General features: G+C 45.8%; 3 protein-coding genes across 5 annotated transcripts; 2 read left to right on the top strand and 1 right to left on the bottom strand.

Annotated features, from left to right (window-relative positions):
• Positions 1 to 81: 81 nt before the first annotated feature.
• On the top strand, positions 82 to 3,744 carry LOC120810247 (uncharacterized). 2 transcript variants are annotated; one of them, XM_040164645.2, is made up of 3 exons: positions 82 to 294; positions 462 to 735; positions 819 to 3,744. In XM_040164645.2, exons 1-3 carry the CDS (start codon positions 268 to 270, stop codon positions 2,318 to 2,320), a joined length of 1,803 nt encoding a protein of 600 aa, XP_040020579.2. In that variant the 5' UTR covers positions 82 to 267; the 3' UTR covers positions 2,321 to 3,744. The 2 variants fall into 2 exon arrangements, with proteins under 2 accessions (XP_040020579.2, XP_040020580.2); XM_040164646.2 differs by having other exon boundaries at positions 89 to 294; positions 534 to 735.
• Positions 2,934 to 13,206, bottom strand: LOC120810246 (discoidin, CUB and LCCL domain-containing protein 1). The gene is made up of 15 exons (XM_040164644.2): positions 12,981 to 13,206; positions 10,295 to 10,516; positions 9,866 to 10,003; positions 8,802 to 8,853; positions 8,640 to 8,712; positions 8,033 to 8,166; positions 7,869 to 7,906; positions 7,481 to 7,666; positions 6,867 to 6,979; positions 6,579 to 6,753; positions 6,354 to 6,458; positions 6,099 to 6,192; positions 5,737 to 5,774; positions 5,537 to 5,647; positions 2,934 to 4,416 (listed from the first exon to the last, which is right to left on the bottom strand). Exons 1-15 carry the CDS (start codon positions 13,081 to 13,083, stop codon positions 3,983 to 3,985), a joined length of 2,016 nt encoding a protein of 671 aa, XP_040020578.2. The 5' UTR covers positions 13,084 to 13,206; the 3' UTR covers positions 2,934 to 3,982.
• A 260-nt stretch (positions 13,207 to 13,466) lies between these two features.
• LOC120810248 (glucocorticoid modulatory element-binding protein 1) lies at positions 13,467 to 20,868 on the top strand. Of its 2 annotated transcripts, XM_040164647.2 has the most exons (10): positions 13,467 to 13,934; positions 15,063 to 15,204; positions 15,548 to 15,606; positions 15,784 to 15,905; positions 16,047 to 16,150; positions 16,686 to 16,870; positions 17,219 to 17,377; positions 18,856 to 18,993; positions 19,204 to 19,320; positions 19,404 to 20,868. In XM_040164647.2, exons 2-10 carry the CDS (start codon positions 15,080 to 15,082, stop codon positions 19,895 to 19,897), a joined length of 1,503 nt encoding a protein of 500 aa, XP_040020581.2. In that variant the 5' UTR covers positions 13,467 to 13,934; positions 15,063 to 15,079; the 3' UTR covers positions 19,898 to 20,868. The 2 variants fall into 2 exon arrangements, with proteins under 2 accessions (XP_040020581.2, XP_040020582.2); XM_040164648.2 differs by lacking the exon at positions 18,856 to 18,993 and having other exon boundaries at positions 13,583 to 13,934.
• Positions 20,869 to 22,459: the final 1,591 nt, after the last annotated feature.

Genomic DNA, 22,459 nt, shown 5'->3' on the forward strand with positions numbered 1-22,459 from the left:
TTTATAAACATAACTATGTATGAATATCTAAATATAAATAATATATATACGCGACTAAAACGTGTCACGTGGGTAAATGACCCGGAAATAGAATCCGCAGGGTGGACGGGAGGAAGCTGCAGCACAGCTGTAAGAAAGAACGCGCATTTTTTGTTGTTGTTGCCCCCCCTTTCTCTCCCCCCTCCTCCCCGCCTCCAGTTTGAGGAAACATTAAGATCATCGATCTGAAGCCGTCGATCTGACAGCAGCCGGCGCGCGGTCACATTCATGGACAAAGAGAAGTGCGGCGACGTTGTAAGTAGACAACCCCGTTATTTACTCGCTCTATGTGGAGAGGAACGAATGTTTTCCTCTAAAGCCACGATCGCTCGATTCATTGTCAACGCATTGCAACGTGGACCTTTGGCCTCTCACACACGAACATGCATTCAGACCCCAACTGTGCCTTGTACTTTTCGCAGCGTGCTCAGTGCTCCTGGATGGAGGTGCATCAGTTCATTGGTGACCTTATCACATCTGGAAACGCCTTGCAGGATCAGCCAGATGTGCTGAACGCAGCGTGGGGCGTTGCTGCCGGTGGTGTTGGTGGTGTTGAGGCTCTGCGTTTCAAAGGTGCCTCACTCGAACCCCTGCAACAACTACGACCTGTCCGGGACAAGTCGGAGGCAGAGCCAGGTCGACGGATCCAGCCCGGGACGGCACATAGGAAGGGACAGGCCCGAGACAAGAGACCAGGTCAGAGATCAAAATACGAGAGGTTTGCCCCCATCGTCCTGTTGCGTTCGTTTGGTCGTAATTTACATTTCTTTCATGTCTAGATGTGCATAATGTCTGCACCTGCCCAGGCTGCCCGTCAGCCACGTCTCCACCGTCCTTAGAGACTCTAAAACCGAGGCAGCCTGTGCCCGCGCCCCCTCCCCCGGCCGCCTTGTGCCACCCCAAAGATCTCCGCGGTGCAGCTTCAATGAGCCTCGGCGTGAGCTTACCCGAAACCCCTCAACCGAGCAGCACCACGTCCGACCCAGAGAGCACGGCGTCCGCTCAGAGGGAGGACCAGGAGCAAACCGCTCCCACCAGAGCGTCCTCGGGCTCCTTCTCCCACCTCCCCGTGTTCCCCTGCCTGTGTTGCCATCGCAGCCTGCAGACCTGCGGCCAGATACTGAGCAACCAGGAAGGCACAGACTCCCTGTTCCCTCACGCCCGCCATCCTTTTCATCGCCACCACTGTCCCATGACCTCTTGCCTCGCCCCGCAGTTCCCCGGCCCCTTTCCCTGCCTGCCCTGCCAGGGCTCCTTTCCCACCTGCTCTCAGGTCTGCCACCACCAGCACAGACAAGCGCACGCTCAGCAACAAGCGGAAAGAGGCGGGGCGGCCGCGGGCGCTTTGTCGCTTCATCCCTGCATGCACTGCTCTGCGTCATTCGCCAGGCCGTCCCAGTTGCTGCAGCACCAGCGCGCCGAGCACGCCCAAAAGCCGCCCGGCTTCCTCTGCACGGAGTGCGGCAGGGCCTTCAACTCGCACAGCAACCTCCGCATCCACCTCAACGTGCACACCGGCGCCCGGCCCTACACCTGCTCCGACTGCGGGAAGAGCTTCAGCCAGTCGGGGGCTCTGAAGATCCACCGGCGGATTCACACCGGCGAACGGCCGTATTCATGCGGGTTTTGCGGCAGGGGGTTTCCCCACCTGGCGGGGGTCCGGGCCCATCAGAGGACCCACACAGGAGAGAAGCCCTACTGCTGTAGCCAGTGCGGCAAATGTTTCACCCAGTCGGGAGCCCTGAAGATTCACATGCGCATCCACACGGGAGAGAGGCCCTTCGCCTGCAGATTTTGCGAGAAGAGCTTTTCCAACCGCTCCGGGATCCGCTTTCACTACCGCACGGTCCACGGGCTCGCCCCTGAGCACGCCGGGCAAGCCGGAGCCGGGCAAGCCGGAGCCGGGCAAGCCTACCGGGGGTCGGCCGGACGCAGCTGTCAACCCGGACGTCCCAGGAGTTTTCCTCCGACCAGCGTGGCGATGAGTACGTCTAACGGCTCGGATAGGAGCACGCACGCCGCTCCCGAGTGCACGGAGCCTCCGGCCGGCGGTCAGGCCGGTAATGAGAGCAAGTCGCAGTTAGAGGGAACAAATCCAGGCAGCAACAGAGGGATGCTCGTGTACACGTGTGAGGACTGTGGCCTGCGCTTTAAGGACGCCCCATCCAGAAACAGGCACCAGGCTCTGATGCACTACTCGGACGAGGAGGAGGAGGAGGAGGTGGAAGAGGAGGAAGAGTTAAGCACAAACAAGGGGGTCCACAATAACAGCGGGGAGTGAAATCATGCTGTTGGTGCATTACAACATCTGAGTAAATAGTGATTGCATGTTGAATACATTCTGTGGGTAAAGGTGCAGTTTACAAGGTTGGAAGCATTTCTATTGCCTCTCAATAGCCGGCGGCCAGAGGCTAACAACGTCGACAGGGCTAACTGCTGTTAGCCGACAGGCATTTACCTGAAGAGCAACCTCACATGCACTAAAAGAATGCACGTCCGACCCGGCTATGTGCACGGAGCAAGAGGGAGCTCAACACAAACACACACACACACACAGAGGGGAAGAGGACTTCAGTAAGGGGAGTTGTATTCATGCTCTCAATCCCGTACATTGCACACTCAAAGCAACTTTGAGGAACTTTGATTTGGGCCGTCCCTGTGGACGAAAGTGTCTCCAAGCACCAGGGCCTCTTTTAGAAAACCCAGCAATACGCTCATGCCCTTGTTTACTGCTGTGAACATGTGGCTCATATAAAGCTATAAGTATTAAACCGTTTCCTGATCAGTTGTAAGTTTAACTTACTAGTTTTGCTCCAGCTGCTTGACTGAAAATTCATCACTGCCGCAGGCTTCACATGTTGCTGCAATCACACATGAGGCCAACTTATTAAGTATTTCTCTTAATATAGTTGTTTTATTGTGCCTTATCCAGCAGGGTTAGAGGTCAGCGAGGTAAGCACTAATTATGAAACCACAATGTTTATTAAAGCATTTTGAAAAAAGTTGAATTACAATTACAATTTTTGAGGGGCTTCTAGTGAAATTAAATATAAAACGCTTAGTAATGGGGAAAGTTTCCTCTTCTTTTACTCTTGGTGTAAACAATAGCAATGACTACAATTTAGTTGAATTCATTTCTTTCTCTTAGAAATTTAATTTAAGAGCTTTATTTTCCCACACAGATATCTATGAAAATATTAACTTTGCATAGAAAAGTGGAATTACGTTACTCTCCAGTGGCAAAACCCCCCGAATACTAAAGCCACATACTGGAATTGTTTAATACGTTTTTCTATCTTGCTCATCATAATCATGATATCTTGCCTGTTGTGCCTTTCTGTGTTATACCACAATACAAAAAAAATGTAAACATTTTTATTTGTTACTATGAATGTTATAAATGGGTGATAATTATCTGAGTAAATTGAACCAGGAGTCAAATAATTGCAAAACATTCCTGTTTATGGCTCAGCAGAGCCCCCCAGTGGTTACACAAAGTAATAGCAACAACCCTGACCACTTTGTTACATTTAGAAATTTGTTTTCACTCAACATTTTGAAATATACATTGTGAACACAACGTGAAGACATGTAACATTTCGTCCACTCTTGCCTGTTTAATACCCTGCGTACATTGCTGTATGTATTTCCTGAAAGTGCAGCTTGTGTTTAAACATTTTAATAAACATTATCACTGAGGGGAAACTGAACCTGCATTGTCTGTGTGCATCACAGGATACTCTCGCTGTTGATCTACATACTTCCTGGGAGGAAATGTTAGTGTGCGCACGGCTCTCAGATCATTGTGCACAGCGGAGCTGTGAACCTTCGTATATGCACCGTGGTCCCAGTGACTGAGTGACCGACTTTGGGTACATCGCTCACTGGAGGTTCAACGGTGTCAGCATTAGTACTGTCTTCTGTCCTCCACGTCTCATCGTGTTTACAAAGGCTCCTCAAACGTGTGCTTCTGTAGTAAAGAGTCACATGACTTGGGCTCTGCATAGACCACGCTGACCGGCCTCGGGCCACTGGCGTGCAGGGCCGGAGTGCAGTAGCCATTTGATAGCATCCTGTGTGAGGGGCAGTCATACTGAGCGTGGCCAGATGTGGTCCTCGTTCCAGCGCTCGCCGCTGTTATATGTGAATTGCTGTGAACAATCCCCGTCAAAGCGTGCAGGACGGACTCCGAGGGCTGCTCGCTGAACGGCGTGGCGTACTCGGGCTCCGGGGGAAGAGGCTCGGCGTACTCTGGCAGGTTGCCAGGGGTGTCGTAATGGTTGAAGGCGAAGGGGGTGGTGTAGCCCTTGTCTGAGGACGGTCTGAATGTTGACCCGATCTTCTGTCCGATGGCTGCAACATCGGGCTCTGCATAGTCTGCAAAGCCAAAGGAATACAAACAGTTTGAAGTTGTATTTTGTTTAGTTTAAAGGTGATTGGAACTGAAATCACCATCAGATACCGAATCAGCTACAATTTAGTATTTAGCCATTGCTGCAGAAAAGTGTTCAACCTTCTCATGTTATTCATTTTAAGAAGATGTTTTCCCCTTAATCCAGTATCTTTTCCTGTGATACAATTTATTTGTTACCTTGTAAGAATTAACTGTTTTATCTTACATCTAAAACTTGCTGCATTTGTATATTCCTTTTAAAAATGACGCTTCTAACCAAAATATTGTTCATGAGTTTTTCATGGTAAATGGAGGTTCTGTCAATCATTGACAATATATTACTTTTAAATTGACGAGAATGAGAGTAAAATGTATAAAACCATTTGATTACTTTAGAGTACCCTTTAAAATACTGTACTGTGATACAATTAGAAGACAAGGCTCAATTACTTAGCGATTCCCAAGGCTCTGGATAGCTCATAAGACGAGTGAACCTGCAGGTTATTCACAGTGAAGGGAGAGAACGAACCTCTACGCACATTTCAAACAGGCATGTCGACTCACCTTTTATCTCCATTTCTTATCATACCTTCATCCTCAATATTTGAAAGAAATATGATGGTACATACCCAGTAATACTCAAATACTTTATGTGAATGTCATTCAACTGTATTACAAAAGAGGCTTTCGCTTGAGGGTAATTGCTTATTTGCATCTAGTTTCTGGGCGGTGGTGATGGGGGTGTGGGGGGGTTAGGCTGAGTGCCCATTATCGAGCTCCAATTAAAGGGTCTCTTTCAGAGGCTCCGCAGGCCGAAGAAAGGAATGTTTATACTGCGTCTGGGTGACGGGCCGAGCTCGGAGGAAGAATGGACGGCCCATGGAGAGATCTGTTTGCCTGTCAGGCCGGGCATGAGCTCCTCACACCGACCACTCAGGCCAGAGACCGTTGGAGCAGAAAGGATGGAGGAGGGAAGGCAAGAGTGCACCACTCCGAGTCATTCAGTTAACCTCGGAACAGACAAAGACCGGAACTAGACAGCAGCTAATTCTAACTAGTAACACAGAGGAGAAGCAGCGAAACGTCCGTTCTATGAATTCTCACCATTAAGAGGAGGGCTTGGTAGAGCGTCGTGGACGTTTCGCTCCAGAGGGTAAGAGATGACATCGGATTGTCTGCACGAGAGACTCTTGGCCTGGAAGCTCTGACAACCGACTTGACAGAACGAAACACGTCATCAGGCTTTTTAAGGGAAGATGGAAAAATACCGATGAAAACTGACGATTAAAGAGCTGCTCACTTACCTGTTGGTAAGGAGTGCTTCATTTGTGACTCTTTTTTCCTACGTGGGGAAGGAGATCGACACACAATCAGAGCCCTGTACGTTCTTTATACGGTTTCTCTAGTGTGCTGTGCAACATGGGAGCGCAATTTGAACTCAAGCAAGTAGTCAGTTATTCAACAACAACATATTTAAATAACAGATTTTTTCAGTTCATCTTTCAATCAAAAGTTTTATAATGAAAAGAATAAACAACCAATGATTCAATATTGAGTAATTATGCATCAATCAAAACACTTATACTTATACAAAACACGGCTTATAGAGTCATAATATACTATGTGCTAAATTAACCTAAAGTCCACTGGTTTTAAAATACAGTACCTTCTTTTCCACCAGACTCCAGCCAACAAACAACTACCGCACATTATCAGCCCCAGGACCACTCCCACTGCCACCACCACCGGCTGACTGGAGCCTGCAAGAACGCAAGCGTCGGGGTCAGTGAACACTTTCATGAGCGACGTTGAGCGTAAAAGAATAAAATAACAACACGATCTCACTAATGTGACATGAAGTCTTTCTAAAAAAAAACCGACTGGCGTTTGATGTGAAATCAAGAGTGACACAAGTACACACTCAGTCTCGTGTCCACCAGCACTGGGCCGTCGGTGGGGGGCGGGGTGGGGGTCTGGGTCTGGCTCGGCCGCGGCGTTCCCACGTTGACTTTGACGGGCGGAGATTCTGTTGGACGAGCAGGACAGGACGTCGTAACACTGGGGGGTGAAGCCACAAACTAGACGGCGGCAGACGGATCGAGTACACGCGGTAAATTGATCCCGCATCACTAGTGATAATACCCACCGGCGGCCGGGCGCGTCCTTGGCGTCACCTTGGCGACGGGACAGCCCAGGACTTGCAGCTGAGCTGAAGCTCGGACTCGCCAGCTCAGTGGCTGCAGCCGCACGAAGCGGGCCACCACGGCCGGGAAGAAGCTATTGAGAACCCTCAGGTGCCCGTCGGAACCGGCACGGAACACCTGGGAACCACAACCAGAAGTCACTCATTCAGAGGTCGACGGGAAGCCGGCAGAATGGACTCAGTAGCCACGCGAGCTCAGGTGAACCTTGCTGATCGCGGTACGACGCATACCTTTTTTTCTTTGCTGAGAGCCCCTTTGTAAAGCTTCCAAGATTTTCTGTCCTTGCTGAAAGAAACACTGAAGGATTCTATGTAGTGGTCGTTTGAGCCCTTTGTTATTATTCCTGAAAAAAGCAATAATACAGCAACGGAAGATAAGACACTGCAAAAAACCTTCTTCTTTAAATCAAAATTGTAGCTGAGTTAAACATACAAAGGATAAGTCTGATGATGTAGTATTTTATTGCCAATGGATCACACAAAAAGACCCGTTGTGCTGGGACACATCTCATTACTTTTTGACCTGCTCACCCTGTCGAGTCCCCGAGCTCATCGGGCTGCAGAAGAACTGAAGTCTTTAAAGGGAAGGCGATTATTTGTGTCTGTGGGATTGACTATTAAAGACTTACTGTGGCCATGTTTATCATAATTAGGGAGCAGGTCAACCGGTGCAACTCACCTATGTGTTTCTTTTTGGAGAACAATGGAGGTCAGTGGGGAGAGGAATAATCTATTGTATGTCAGATTTTGGTCTTCATCGGACTTATCCTTTATACAGCTACATTGAACTACATCATTAAGCACATGTTGCACACATAAGGTATTCTACTTTCAACATGTCTTACCTGTGATAGTGCTTCTATCACTCAGACCCAGCTCCACCCACGGGTTCACGTCATCACCGCCTGCAGCCCAGGCCAACAACTCGTTGCTGGAATCAATGTTTCTGGAGGACATGGTGTGCCCTTGGCTGTCTTCATCCCAGAATGATGAGGCATTTAATCCGGAAACCTTCAGGATGTTGTTGCAATCTGTTCGGGGAGAAGAGTAAACGATGGACCAATGATGGAGGTTTATATTATGTCACCCAATGTGTTTATATAGAGAAACATTGTGGTGACTGGAGCAGAACCTTCCGCGTTATAAAATTCAAAAATGCATCAATATCTCATGAGAAATGAACAGAGAGGATGTAAATAACAAGCAGTGATACATGTAATTTCTTGGTCATACCTTGGTTGAAAAGCAGCTTCTTTTCAGACAATGATCCCCTGCCAAAAGAAGACCGTTAAAAAAGCACATCTACAGAAAACCTAAAGTTGTTTGTGGCTCAATGACATCCACCATCACGCATATGTCATCTCTTCTTCTTTCAAGTACACCAACATGGGACACACGTTTTTGAGAGGATTCCATTTGCAAAGGTAGCTTCATAAAGTGTGAGACTTCTCCCCCGCTGCACAGTGACACGACCTCCCAGACGATCAGATGCAGCTCCGGCGTGGACGGCCGACTTGCACAGGACCGACGTCTGCAACAGAGGAGACACCTTCAGACATCGAGTCCATCCGTTGAGGCCTCCGAGTGCGTACGGAGGCATTTACACTTCACGTGTGTAGTGTTAATCTTACAACAACAACAACAAATGAACTGTGACGAATCAGAGAGATGACGAGTGCAACTATACCACATTGACTACAGTTGTAACGGTTAAACAGTTAAATTAAACAATTAAACTCCCCAATGACGAGGAGGGATTTAAGTGATCTGTAAACTATGACTATTTGCAAGCCCTATAATGAAAAAAGTTGCATTATAAAAGGAACATATATATACACTCAAATTTGGATTTTTAAGACCACCTAAATCACTTAAAAGCAGATTGGTCTTTTTTTAATATCAAGTAAAGTAAACGGTGCTTTGATTGTCACGTGATTGTGCACGGCGAGTCACACAAATGCAGAAGTGCGCGACCAAAGGCCAAGTGAAACGTGCTTTACGTACATCTCTGTAACCCTGTTCAGAGTTCCCCCAAACATCCCCCGTGACGTCCTTACACCCTGCAGGGCAGTACGCACTGGGAAGGAGCGCAAACAAACGTGAGAAAACATTTTCTACAGAGTCAGAATCCGTTACGGGGGAAATGTCGGGAGGTCACCCACTTACCTCAAAAGCTGCGAGCTGGAATGAGATCCTCGTTGTACACAAGAAATGAGGTCTACAACAGCAAAACAGACGGATGTACATTCAAATAAACACGTATGGCAAAGGAGTAACTCAAACCCAACACACACACACACACACACACACACACACACACACACACACACACCATTTACATAAGCAGACCCACAATCTGTGCGAGATGGTCCAACATGTCCTACATGCGCCGCATTAGGGGATCAGCGGCCTTCGCTGTTGATGTGACTAAGCCCTTTGTTACTGTGACTTTGTCCCAGTTCACCAGTACAGTGAACGCTCCTCGTGTGCTCACCCTTAACAGACAGTGGTTTGTGTGTCTGGACATGGGCTTAGCTCCAGACACTGACTGGTTTCAAAAACAACTCCGTAAAAAAACAGGAAACTCTGATACATACTGTACAGTGTTACAGGATTACTTCATCCAGAGAAAAGGAAATTATCTCTAAGTATAGACTAGGATTCAGACCAAACCCGTCCACGGGGTTGTTTGGAAAAACGTAACCGCGGTGCCATTTATGTGCACACGCAAGGCATTTATGTGTTACATTGTGCAGATGGACTAAATCAGACAGACACCCGGCTTCCAATGAACACGGCGACGGTGGTCGGCTCGCCGTGGGAAGAGGGAAAGAGAACTCCAGCTCCTCCGACCGGCCGACTGCAGCCTGAGGCCTCGATCCATTCAGCCCGAGAGAGAAAGAGTCTCGCTGCGGCTTTCAGAGCAAACAGGCCGGAGCAAAGATTAGCGCTGGAGGATGAATGCCAATAAGTGACTCATACGCTCGCAACGGCACATACACATTAACACACAATCACACATGAGAAATATTCACACAGACTTTAGAGTTAAAAACACACCAGTGCTAACTTGCAAATCGAGCAAATCTGAGAAAGTGTCAAATCATTGAGTCCTTGGTAGAACTGAGCTGCGCGCTACAGACTCATCAGGCAGTGATGACTGAAGAACGGGGCGCGATGTACTTATTATAATTACATGTGTGTAAGTGAGCAAGTTACAAATGTCACACCTGGATGCTGGTCTGTGGCATAAGAGAGCAGAAACCCTCGTCCAGAGCGGTGCGGGCCCGACTTGAACGTCACTGTCACTTCATTGCTCCTTAGAGTCAAGTTCTTCCGCGATGCATCAAGCTTCCCGCACACTGGACCTGTCGACACGCAGACCCACAAACCACATTCGTAACAGCATATTGACTTGAGGAGTGAAATGAATGGTCAGTCCCTCGTCCCTCGCGTCGGTTTTGCTAAAGTGGGTTTTGTCAATGTGTCAAAGTACTGGGAAGCCTAGTGTGCATCGAGGAATGACAAGGAACATTATCAGTCTACCAGCAGGCAATGCAGCGAGGAACTGGCACAAGGGAGCACATCTGTAATGTCTCAGACACAGTGATCACACAGATGTTCAAAAAAAAAAAGAAGCCATCCACCATCAAGCTCACCCAGACTGGCTTCTCCGCTCTTGTCGGTTATCAAAAGGGAGCCATTGCTGCAGCCCACACTGCTCTCAATGTCGAAATCCCCAAAGAGCAGGCGCAGCGTTCGCCCCTCCGGCACCCGAAGCCTCCAACTGCACCAGGTGTCGCTGGGGTAGGTGCCCGGGTAGTTGTGAGAGGCCAACGTGCCGGACTCCGTGCCCAGCAGGGAATGTCCACAGCCATTTCCTGCAATGATACGAGCGCCAGAAGGAGTCTGTGATGGGGGGAGATGTCACTTCACAGGGTAAGTGCAACATTAGGATTAGTGTTCACGCACAGTTGGTTCCCAATTAGATGCCAACTCGTTGCTTATAAGGAGTGGATGGCTCCGACTGAATTTTTTTTTTTGCGCGGAAAAAAAAAAAATAAATGAATAATTCAGTCGTCATGAAGACGACATTTTTTTAAATAAAAGGTGTGAAAAATGAAACATGAAAAATGACTCTCCAGTTGTTTTTTTTCCCCGCGCAAAAAAGTGAATTGGTGTACAAATGTAATTTTAAATCAATGTTTTGACGACAAAAATCAATTCTTCTCAGAAAATGTTCAGGAGCCCAAGCTGGCATATTCACATAACAATCCAAAACCCAAAGATGCTCACTTGTATTCTGACTAAAGAAACCAGAAAAATATTTACAAATCAACAAACTGAAGTGAATTATAATAGTGGATTTTTCTTTCACTAGAATGACTGAAGGAACATAAAGCAGCTAGCAGAGAATAGGAAGACTAAGATCAACAAACCGCAGACGGCTTGGTCATTAATTCTCTCTGTGAATACACAGAATATTTAGGGCTTTGTTAATACACCACTTCAGGATGGATGAGTAATAAGTCTCCTGTGAACAGGACGTGTTTATACTCTTCTGATCATAACTGTGCAATGACACAACGGTCTGTGAGGGAAGTACTCAGCTACACACATACTGTGAGCTGGATACTCTATTAAGAATAAATACAAAATGTATACTTTTTGACTTCATTTGAAGAGACGTTGTTCTTGGCAGAAAGGACATGAAACCAGGTAGACCAAAAGTCTCTTTTATTTGTTAATCTATGTTGATTCATTACATCCTGTGACCTGCGGCTGCTGTGACTAACACTATAACAGGAACGGAAAACACAAATATTTAGATCCCCCGACTCTGTCTGTGTGTCACAGGAAATAAGTCAGCTCCCATAGTGGTCAAACAGAGATAAGTGCTGCGTGAGCGGTGGGCTCAAAACCGACCCCTCGGAAAAAAAGTAAAGTAATGACGTTTTCCCAAGAATGGTGAAAACATGAAGAAGGCCCCCGGCTCCATCTCAGCCTACGCATCTGCACATTATCCCTCTCCTGGTTTTCCTTATAAGGCTTCTCGAGATCTGTTGAGGGGAAACAGGAGGGTAACCTTCCACTCGGCCGGTGTCACACACTTCCTGCATCACGCCGGATTCCCGACAGCTCCTCAGCTCACTGATACCACAAAACCGTGGGATGTTATTGCCCCTCCTCAAGTCCCCCGAGGACTCCCTGGAAATGCCAACGCGGCGTACTGTAACCGCGGGCAACGGAGCGGTGATCTGTCGCCTTCCGGTGGGAGGCCACAGAGGTCGCAGAGCCGGGGAAGTTCTGGGTGGCCGGTAATCCCCCCCCCCTCTCAGTGTCCCCCGCTGCCTTTCACCTAGACTCTGTCTCCAGGACAATCCGTTTCCATACAGAGAGCGAGATCGGTTTGGATTACTCGCACCAGTTTAGTGATTTGTGAAGTGAACTACTGACCGCTGGGGTGGAACTGAGTGGCAGGAGAGCAACAGCGGATCTAAAGCAGCCCCTCGCCGTTGTTCTTCCCCCAGCAGGTCTTTACAGGTCCACACTGGCAGACAGGATGTTCACCTGTGCTACCTGTCACCACATCGACTCATCCCGTCTTGTGTGTCAATCACAGCGGAACAAGAATGTTACAACACGACAAAAGCTTTTTTGTTTTTCAGGAATCAAAAAGTGCGAAATAAATGGTCCCCGGACTTACTCGCCTTCCCATATCAGAAAACCGGAGAGAGAAAAAATAGAGACACAATTCCACAAAAAAACGTATTGGTGGTTTGGTTGAGTGTAACAGTCACAGCCTGCTGGCCAGTACATTGCTTTTCTATTTATGTTAAACCAAAATACCTGTGGGAAAGGTAAGCTTCTGGCAGGTAAACGTGCACAAGAGAGGAGTATGTAAAGAATGCTGCCGTGACATCACATGCTCAACCTTTGACCCCACCTCATCCTGATGTGGTGCATTTTGCACACTGACATCAACAAATACAACATAGTGAGTATCTCATAGTGCAAAGCAGACATTATATGAACACGTTTACGCACTGGGCATTACGGGTCTTGGTAATGGTGACATCAGTTAGTATGATAGAAGTTTAGTATGTGACAGCAAATGTTTTTTTAGGTTAAAGTTAGAATGAAAAATAAGTTACAATTCTGCCACTTTTAATTAAACTAGTTACAGACATACCAGTGAGCAAAAGTAAACAATTATCATCAGCTTTTTCGTAACGGGGATTGCTTGTAACAACTGTTACTGTTTAGTTCAGATCCAAGAAAGATATTTTAAATAAAAACTCATATTATCTTATCAGAAGTCAGCAGAAGCTTTTTTCTCCTTACCCTCCTGGCCGTCGACAGCGACGGAAAAAACGCTAAAAGTGATCCAGAAAACGGTTACGAGAAACTCCAGAGCATCGCGGATGTTCTCGCACTTTGACAGCATGTTTCCCGAAGCACTACGAGCAGCAGTAAGGTGCAAGCCTCGATGGCTCGAGCTTGTGTCCGGAGTGAAAACTTATGCTGCAGAACACTGGATATTTACTGTTGGCTACGACACGTAAACTCGCGCTCTCATTGGTTCTCCGTCAGTGTCAATCACAGGATCATAAGCATTCCATTTCCAAACGGGGGGCGGGGCCAATTTGTAGGTGTGGGCTGATCTGGGACCAGTGGTTTGGCAGTAATACTAATGATTTATTCCCTTGTTAATATGACAACAGCAACACTGGATAGAAATCCATAGAAATCTATTTATCATGTATTTCTGTGGCTCTTTCAAAAATACAGAAAGTGAATTATTGTGTTCAAAAGGTCAATTAGGCATAAACATGTTTTTTAAAACGTCTTGGGAAGTTTTGAAACGCCGACCACTTTATTAAAACAGCAAGTGGACAGTCTGCCGCCTGCTGGTCGAATGAAGGCAACAAAAAAACACACTGTTTGCTGTGTACTGTTGTGAACCGCCTTCATTGCGTGACAAACCAACAGACCACACAGGACGCACGCGGAGCACGTGTTATTGAGCCTAAAAGTCCACCAACGGGAACCCGCCCGCTAAATCAAAAACGAACAACCTCCTCTTGTGGTTGAGAGACACACGGAAGTGAGCACATCGCCGTCAGAGCTCAATCCCAGCCGCACGCGGGCCGCTTGACCGATTTACGCATAGCGTGCGAGCTAAACGGCCTCTCGTGACAGCGGGACAGATGCTCCTCAGCGCACCGCAGCGCACTGCGCATGCGCCCGGGTCCCTCTGACAAGCAGGAGGATGAACCGCCCTCCGCTGTAAAAACGGTAAGCAAAACTACGGCTACGTTATTCAAAGTAGCAGGTAGTGTGTTTCCAGAGGGGGTTTTCAGGGTGGATCTAAACCGAGGGGTTTGTTTTTGTGTGCGCGCTCTTCTGGGAGCGCGCGCCGTCGTACGCCTGCGGGCCGCGGTGTGCGTGCGTGCTGTCAGTCTGAGGGGGCGAGAGGAGGGTGAGAGAGGCACGCAACTGTGCGTGGGGGAGTTGATCCAAACAGGGCTACTTGGTTAGTGCGAAATACGTTGATACATTTATTCTAGCATGAATATTCGCTGCGTGCAAAGGTAGTTTGTTGTTGTTTTCCCATCACGGAGACAGTTTGTTTAAATCAACTCCTTCTCAGTCTGTGCAGATATTTATTGCCCCCCCTGTGTTTACAACGCCTCAGCTGTTGCCTATGGAGCGCTGAGAGAAGATTATGAGCGGAATCGTTCTTAAACTTTTTTTATTTTAACCCAATTCATCAAACCATAGACAGTAGTCCAGCGGACACCATAATATATTTGACTCATTCAAAATGAGCTATAAATAGCACCTTACATTATATTTGCAATAACCATTTAAACGCATCCAAATTATGACATTATGACAGACATAAATATATAGCTCGGATTTAATGATGCCTTAATATGACTAGTTAACAATAATCTTAGAGATTGTATTTGTTCAACAGGTATTTTATTGGTGCTATTCAAAGAAGTGGCCTGAATTCGACAAGGTTAGATAATAAACTACAAGTATTTTCAATTTGATGAATTCACTCTTTAGTAAACATTCATGTCCACTGCAGCTGTATTGCTTTAACCGTTTTAGAACGATTGCGTTATAACCCGGGTTTTACTTAAAACTGTAAGCCTTTGTCCCATTAACTATATTAATGTGCATCCTCAACAGCAATATATATGGAATGAAGGCCGGTCCATTTTAGGATTATGCACTTTTAAGCCAAGTAGGGATTCATCTCTACGTCAGTTGCATGTTAGAGAAGACTGCTGGGAGAAGCTTTCATTGACTTGTGCGTGCATTAAATAGCACCAGTGCATACATGCCTGTGTGCGTGTGTGTGTGTGTGTAATCCGGACGTTAACATGCATGCTTGTTCCTCTCTGCGTGCAGCTCTGTGGGGAGGGGTGATGGCGGCTGCTGAGGTCAACGTATCTTCAGGGGATCTCATCACCGTGAGGGAGGAGGAAGAGGAGTCAAGTGGCAACAACCATAAGACTCAAGTCATCGTGCACCTGCAGCCCCCCCTGCACGGGTAACACGACGGCTCACATTGAAAAGGAGACAGTTGATGTTTTGTTTGGTGATACAACAGAGAAAACATTTTAACATATTTGTAGAAATGTATAGACCTATTTTAATCATAATGATAATATTTCAAAAATATATTTTTTTACATTTTTCTACAACAATGCTGCTTATATTCAGTTTAATGAAGGCTTGAATCAAATAAAATGACAGTCAGCATTTACTGTTTGAAAATATTAGATATGCAATAAGTATATGGCATATTTTGCTGTTAAAGTAGAAATATTCGACTCTCAACTTGCATGAAAACGTCTTTGTGTTTGATGTGCAAAGTGTGTCGCCCTCTGCAGGATAAATGATGACACTGCTGAAACTGGCACGACAGTGTTGGCCATCGAGACACATCAAGGTATGTGACACAGGAACATTCCCTTCACTGCTGACATTAAACTACAACATGAAGGTATTCCTGTGAATACTGTGAACGAAGCAATCCTATTGAGATAAGACAGTGTATTTAATGATACTGTGAGTATATAACATTGAGTATATAACACTTACTGCAAACGTTCTTTTGGCCTGTTAGAAGACAGTAAGGCAGAAGGAGAGGAGATTGAGTATGGTTACCCCATCACCTGTGGAGACAGCAGAGCGGTCCTTCTATTTAAGAAGTTTGTGTGCCCTGGAATCAACGTTAGATGTGTCAAAGTAAGTTGACGTAGTTGAAACCTTCTTCACTCAACCAGACACCAGAATCATGACATTTTTCCCCATTATTTCTGGCTTGATGCTTTCTCTCTGCACCCGTATAGCAACTTTCATAAACAAATGCGGTTTTCTTTCTTGCAGTTCAATGACCAGCTCATCAGTCCAAAGCAGTTTGTACATCTGGCAGGAAAAGCTACTCTGAAGGACTGGAAACGGGCCATCAGACTGGGAGGTGTAATGCTCAGGTAGAACTTAGAAAATGAAATAAAAACACAATATTTCACTATATTTCTTCCTTCTTGCTGCCGGCTGATGCTATCTGTAATGCATCATCATCTAATCTGCATGACCTTTAATCACTGGGCCACATTGGGGTTAAAGTGTCAGTCTTGAAGTACCTCCGTCTAATGTAGTCGACATCATGTGCTACTTCATATAATTTGCAATTGTGTCGAGTCGACCCGTGCAGGGGTTTGCCGAGACATTCCAGAGGTAGTCTGTGAGGAGCATTATTATGATAGCAGGAACAAATCACAGGCCATAAAGCTGCTGACGGAGACTTCTCGCTCTCTTGTCGTGTTTGCACTTGTTCCTGCTCTGACTTTGAGTCAATATACCGAGTCAATATGCAATATCTGCCCTTGGGATCCTGAATCCTCCAGAGGAGAGATCAATGGGCTTTTGTGTCAAACAAACCTCTGTGAGGATTGTTTAACAAATTCAATACCCACTTTTCTTGGATTCTCGGGTGTTCTTTCAACTTGCTTCTTCCCCTCGCAGGAAAATGATGGACTCCGGCCAGATAGATTTCTACCAGCACGACACCGTGTGCGGCAACACCTGCCGCAGCACTAAATTCGATGGGCTGATCAACAGCACGCGGTTTCCTCCGGGGACCTCGGTGCAGCCGAGCCCGCCACGTCTGGCTCTTGACCTTGTTGGAGGACGGGTGCCTCCCCTGACAGGTAGGTTTCACTTGACATTTACAGTTTGACATTTGTTTCCACCCACGTGTGCTTAGGCCGCTGTTTTTTCATTATATGATTGATACGACGAGAACAACAAGTTTAAAGCCACCTGGATATGATTTATCTTCAAGAATGAAAGAAGAATGTTACGAGCACAGTTAGGAATTAGTAAGTGAGTCACCCGACTGATACGGTTCAATAAACACACCGGTTCCTTTAATGAGAAACCACTGCACAGAAAGAAAAACACAGTTGGGTTTTCCTTGGAAGTCTTCCCTCTGTTTTTACTCATGTTCAATGGTGTGTGAGATTTGTTGGTTTTTCACAGTGTATCCTGTTCTGTAGTCATTTCAGGAGAGGCTATACGGAATTCAGTTGAGGTAGAGGAGAATTTGGAGAAGAAGTTCAGTGCAACAGCAGAGTGGAGCCCTTATCCAGCGCGGGATGTAAATCCCACAGCAGCCAACGGATGTGGGGCGAAGAGAAAGAGGAGTGACACGCCAGGTAAACACAGGAAAGCGTGTCAGGGGGGTTGAATATCCATAATTGATGATTTCAAGAACGTGACACGCAGCAGGAAAGTCCTCGCCGGTAGTGCTCCACTGTGACTTTACGATGGGAATGTACGTGCAAGTGAATGTCATGTTTTCACATCTACTGTAGACTTAAGGGAAGTTGCATTTACGTCTTTTATTAACCTCGTTGTCAGCTGGCCAAGGGCAATGCCCCGGGGATGAATTTGGAAAGTTTATTAGACAGCTCTAGTACTGGAGGAGTCACGCGTTCAGCCCACTGACCTTGAGATCTCCTGAGGCTGCGCATTTGGAAAACCGTACCCCTTAATCCGCAACAATTCTGGGGGATAGGAATCTAAACTGATGAGGAAAATAAATCGGAAACATCCAGATTCAATCTTAACCCGGCGATCGGCCTCCCTGCAGTCCGGTCGGCCCCTTGTGCCTCTGATGCACTGAGCAGATGGACCCTCTGAACTCTGCAGTTGGGGGATACTCTTCTATTCCTGCACACTGACCTTAGAAAGTTGCTTAGCACTAAAAAGCAGAGAGCCACATCCCTTAACAATTACATCGACGCCATTTGACATTTGTAAGTGCGGCTTTTCCTTGCAGAGACCCGAGCTTTCATTTAATGGCCTTTTGAAGGTGCCCTGATTAGGCATCGTTCCAGCCGCACCACAGTAGTTAAAATAGCCTCAAGTATCTTTGGTGTGGATGGCAAATTGCAGTGGCTCGCTGCACAAGCCTGTCACGGGGCTTAAAACAAATGGACAACTCTAAGGAAAAATACTCAACCTGTAACTACTCTTCTCTATGTCCAGAAATGGTTTCATTCCATTAGCGAACATTACACACACGGCCAAATACATGCATTTATCATCAGATAGCTGTGAATGGGATTTGGAATATTTTCTGAGGGTATATTGCTTTTATCTTGACAGATATTTAAGCTAACTTGAAAGTGGATAAATCTCTTTCAAGATAAGACATCAGGCACTTCTGAGATGTTATTACTCTAATAAATTCAACTGGTATTCGGTTCAGTTTTGTAAGGATCCAAAGCCGTTTGTCTCCCTCCATTCTGCCCTCCTTCTCTTTCCTCACCTCTTTTTTCAGCATACTCCTGCTCCTTCATTTCTACCTCCGTCACCCATTTAACATCCTGCCACCGAGTGTAGCGCCCTTCCCATTTCCTCTATCTCATTATATATTTTTTCTTTGTTTCTCCAACCCTGACAGCCATCTCATTAATCCTACATTTCCTATTTCCTTTGCCTTAATATCTCTTTGTCTGTCCAGCGCTGCAGCTCACACACACAAATCACCTCTGCAAGGCCGCTTTTTCTCTCTGTGCGGGTTTATTTTAATACATTATTACATGAAAAGACAAACACACACACACACACACACACACAGAGTTCCACACACATCATAATAACATCCCAGCTAATTGACCGTGTCTAGATGGAGTACTGAGCTTGTGGAAGGGCGTGGTGGATTCGGGGCTGATGGGGGAGGTCCTGTCCAGTCTCCAGACTGAATTATTAGCCACTCTCAAAGGAGTGGAGGTTCGAAGTGAGAAGGCCAATCTGCAGGAGACAGGTGAGGACGACCCACTGGCTTGTGAAAATAATTGCTTTAAATTGGGTAAAACACCAGTCAAGTTATTAGAAAAGTAAATCAAATTTTATAATGTTTTTTATTAGACTCCACCTGCTAAATTTAGTTTTAGAGTGGAATATATGGACATTGATTTCTTTTAAAGTGCTTTGGACAATCGTATTAATCGCATGCTGATTTCTGTTTTGTCAGATGCCGTCACACTTAATTCCCTGTGCAAGATGTTTGGCCTTTTGGACTCAGTGAAGCGAGCTCTGGACCTGAAGCGAAGCCTGGATGAAGAGAACGAAATCCACAACAATGTTTATGGTGAGAAAGCGGTCGAAGGCACCTCTCGGTACCCTGGCACACCAGTAAGATACGTTAGTGATAAATAGCTTGTTTTTCCTTAGTGCCGGGTGAGATTTTGGAGCAGCAGAGGAGGCAGCCTAGCGACGAAAGCCGCTCGCTCAAACCTCAGTCCTTGAAACACCAAAGACTTCAACGCCACAACCGGTCAAACAGCCAGACCCACAACTCGCTGTCCCCCGCAAAGACCAGCGCGGGGATCCACGCTCTCTCTGTGGCCGGCTTATCCGCGGCGTCTTACGCTCATCTTATGCTGCCCATCAACCCTCAGCTCTTGGCCCATCTCTCCGCCTCCGCTGTCCAGCATCGCCACTTCACGGCTGGCGGGGCGGACAGGGAGGGCCACGAGCTCAGGGAGACGGGGAACCAGGAGGCAGAGGACGTCTTAGACATCCACCAAGAGCTGGGACGGAGGACTGTTAGGCATCAAGAAGACCCCCGCCTTAGAAGCGAGAGAGTAGAGGAGACAGAAGGCGTGTGTGATAGCAACAAGGTGGCTGTAGGAAGGAAGGTGTCAAGGAAACATAAAAGTAAGTGAGGGAGAGAAACAACGTGTAACGTCTAAGAGCCTTTCTGTTGGTGAGTGACGGACACTTGAAATCATGAGTACATTTAGTGATTATACAACTATAAGGAAAGGAATTGTATTATTTTTACAATTTTCTGATATTTTATAGAGTAATCTGCAATGAACAACAGTAGACCGTAATCAATAATTAAACTAATGGTTATTTGCAGTCCTAAAACACAAACATATTTTGTCTACTGTGTATAGTTTTAGGAACAGTACTTTGTGTTTGTATTTTTAAACTTAATAAAGATCAAATTACATTTTTAAGAAACCTGTAGTTCTGTAAATACAATATTTGGTTCTATTTCTGATATTTGGTGATACTATTTTCCTTTGTCTGAAAGATAGCTGCAATGTTGCAAATGTTTTACTTTTATAACTAATATTTTGCAAGTTACGCTTGCATGTTGAATTTGATCAAATTTGGATTCGATATTTGAAGTATTTCTTCATCATTGTCTTTTTAGGCCTTTTTCATAGAGCTCGAGAGCCATCTAACATCTTTGCACTATAATGCTTGACAGTGAGAACTATACATTAGCTGATTGTGACTGTTGACAATAACATGTGCTGCAAAGACATAATGCAATTTTACTCATCTCTTTCGTTTTATTAAAGAAAGAATGGAACAGGACAGAAATACATAATGCACAGAAAAGTGACACAAATGGTCCAAAATGAAGAACAAACAACTTTATGTCTGTTACTTTAACACAAACAGCTTGTGGATAATAGTTGTAAAACGCTGGCGTTGATGACTTTGTGACGTGAACAGTGCTCCCTGCAGGAAGCCAATATATTAGACATGCAGACGGATTTGTTTTGTTTATCCTTCCTCTGAGTCACACATCACACCACACTTCTCATCTCTGTCACAGGATCAGCGATCCCCTGATGTGAATCCCTTTTACATTAAAAAAAAGCAAAGGGCATTCCAACAGCTGTCGTGTGATTTGCTGTTCATTTCCCTCTGAAGCTCCGCGCTGCATGCAGAGACCGTGTGATAGACAGCAATAGTTTGATAGCCAGCTTTCGGCAACGTCTTTTAGAACAAATAGTACGTTGTTATAAAATCTGCCTGTGCAGATTCAGTTGTTTGCGAGGAGTCATGAGTGGCAGGTGTTGAAATACTCGATGAAATGACTTCCATCGTAGTGCAGCTGTCAGTATAATGCTGATGCCTGTTCTGTTGTTGGATTCAAACAGTCAGTGTTTGGGTTTTTAACTGCAAATTAAATAACCCTGCATTTAAATGGATTAAGGCCAAAATACTCTTGAGTTAAAAAAATAAAATACTACTCTGTGCCCTGAATAACAGCTCTGAAAGAGGCTGGCTTGCCTCAAGCAGGTGTAATTACAGGTGTTAGCTTGTGCTTCTTTGGTTCAATTAGGTAATTTACGGAGCGTCCCATCGTTCATCTGTCATCTGGGGCTAACAGCATTAGAGACGTGTTCGGATATTTGAAGCATTTTAGATGCGTCAGTGGGCCCCCTGTAATTAAATCCACAGCTTTAATATTTGAGTCAAGACAACAAAATGAATGATGAATAGTTTGCATAATAGCATCTTGATCCAATTGGGATTCTAGGTTGGGCCAAGTTTTGCCACCAGCTTGGTTCATGCAGAGGGACTGCTGCATCAGCACCTGCAACAATATCACCGGTGATTCTCAGAGGCTGAGTAATGATGTAATGAAATGCAACGCAAGACAACTTGCAGCAATAGACTAGTGTCCACCAACTCATAATGTCGTACGTAACTAATGCTTCTGGATGCTTTTAAATGTTATGTAGGACTCCCACATGCCGGAGAAAACATTTCTACATGTCAAAGTGACTTGCTGTAGTTACACAACCATGAACATAAAAGTCAAGAGTGATTTGTTTCAGGTATACTTCAACTGTGAGAAGAACCTCATCAAATGCAAATTCAATGCACACATGTCAGACTGTCGAATGCATAGAGAAATATGCTTTGCACATGTCATGAGCAGGTGGGAAGGCGATGCTCAGCCATCTGTCCTGTTCCAATATAATCTTTTGTCCCACCTCTGCTGCAAAAAAGCAGCTCATATGAATCAAAACGTTGTATTTCGCTGTATTGATTAGACTTCAGATAGCTGATATGCTGTTTAAAAACGCGTGAGTATTTCTTAACCTATGCTGTCAAACTCATAATCCTGTAACTGTGCTGCTGGGTGCGTGTAGACAGGTTTTAAGAGTTTCTGAACTATTCTAAGAAATATTTAATAGCAAGCCGAGCCATGGATGAAAAGGCAGCAGTAAAGATCAGCACCTGATCCCCACCAAGATACCCGCCGATCCACAAAGACACTTTGCATTACATGTCTTCTTTAGCGTCTTACCCTTAAACACAGCCAGTCAACACCTTTACCAAAACTAGTCTGAATCCTGAAATATATTATATCGAGAGGAAGTTCTTGCCGGGACTAATTGGACAAGCTAATTCAATCCCAACCCTGAATATCTTTAAATTTGAAGTAACAAGGCAAGACTTTCCTTTAACCT

This window comes from Gasterosteus aculeatus, chromosome 20, assembly GCF_964276395.1.
Source record: "Gasterosteus aculeatus chromosome 20, fGasAcu3.hap1.1, whole genome shotgun sequence".
In the NCBI taxonomy this organism is placed as follows: Eukaryota; Metazoa; Chordata; class Actinopteri; order Perciformes; family Gasterosteidae; genus Gasterosteus; species Gasterosteus aculeatus.

What these genes read in the sequence shown, in the direction of transcription:
- LOC120810247 (XM_040164645.2), top strand. Translation starts at nt 268, where the DNA reads ATGGACAAAGAGAAGTGCGGCGACGTT. An exon ending in AAGAGAAGTGCGGCGACGTT is followed by an intron (nt 295 to 461) that starts GTAAGTAGACAA and finishes TACTTTTCGCAG; the next exon opens with CGTGCTCAGTGCTCCTGGAT. An exon ending in GGCCCGAGACAAGAGACCAG is followed by an intron (nt 736 to 818) that starts GTCAGAGATCAA and finishes TTTCATGTCTAG; the next exon opens with ATGTGCATAATGTCTGCACC.
- LOC120810246 (XM_040164644.2), bottom strand. Translation starts at nt 13,083, where the DNA reads ATGCTGTCAAAGTGCGAGAACATCCGCGATGCTCTGGAGTTTCTCGTA. An exon ending in CGCTGTCGACGGCCAGGAGG is followed by an intron (nt 10,517 to 12,980) that starts GTAAGGAGAAAA and finishes GTATCATTGCAG; the next exon opens with GAAATGGCTGTGGACATTCC. An exon ending in TGCCACAGACCAGCATCCAG is followed by an intron (nt 8,854 to 9,865) that starts GTGTGACATTTG and finishes TTGCTGTTGTAG; the next exon opens with ACCTCATTTCTTGTGTACAA.
- LOC120810248 (XM_040164647.2), top strand. Translation starts at nt 15,080, where the DNA reads ATGGCGGCTGCTGAGGTCAACGTATCTTCAGGGGATCTCATCACCGTG. An exon ending in TCAACGTTAGATGTGTCAAA is followed by an intron (nt 15,906 to 16,046) that starts GTAAGTTGACGT and finishes TCTTTCTTGCAG; the next exon opens with TTCAATGACCAGCTCATCAG. An exon ending in AAAGAGGAGTGACACGCCAG is followed by an intron (nt 17,378 to 18,855) that starts GTAAACACAGGA and finishes GACCGTGTCTAG; the next exon opens with ATGGAGTACTGAGCTTGTGG.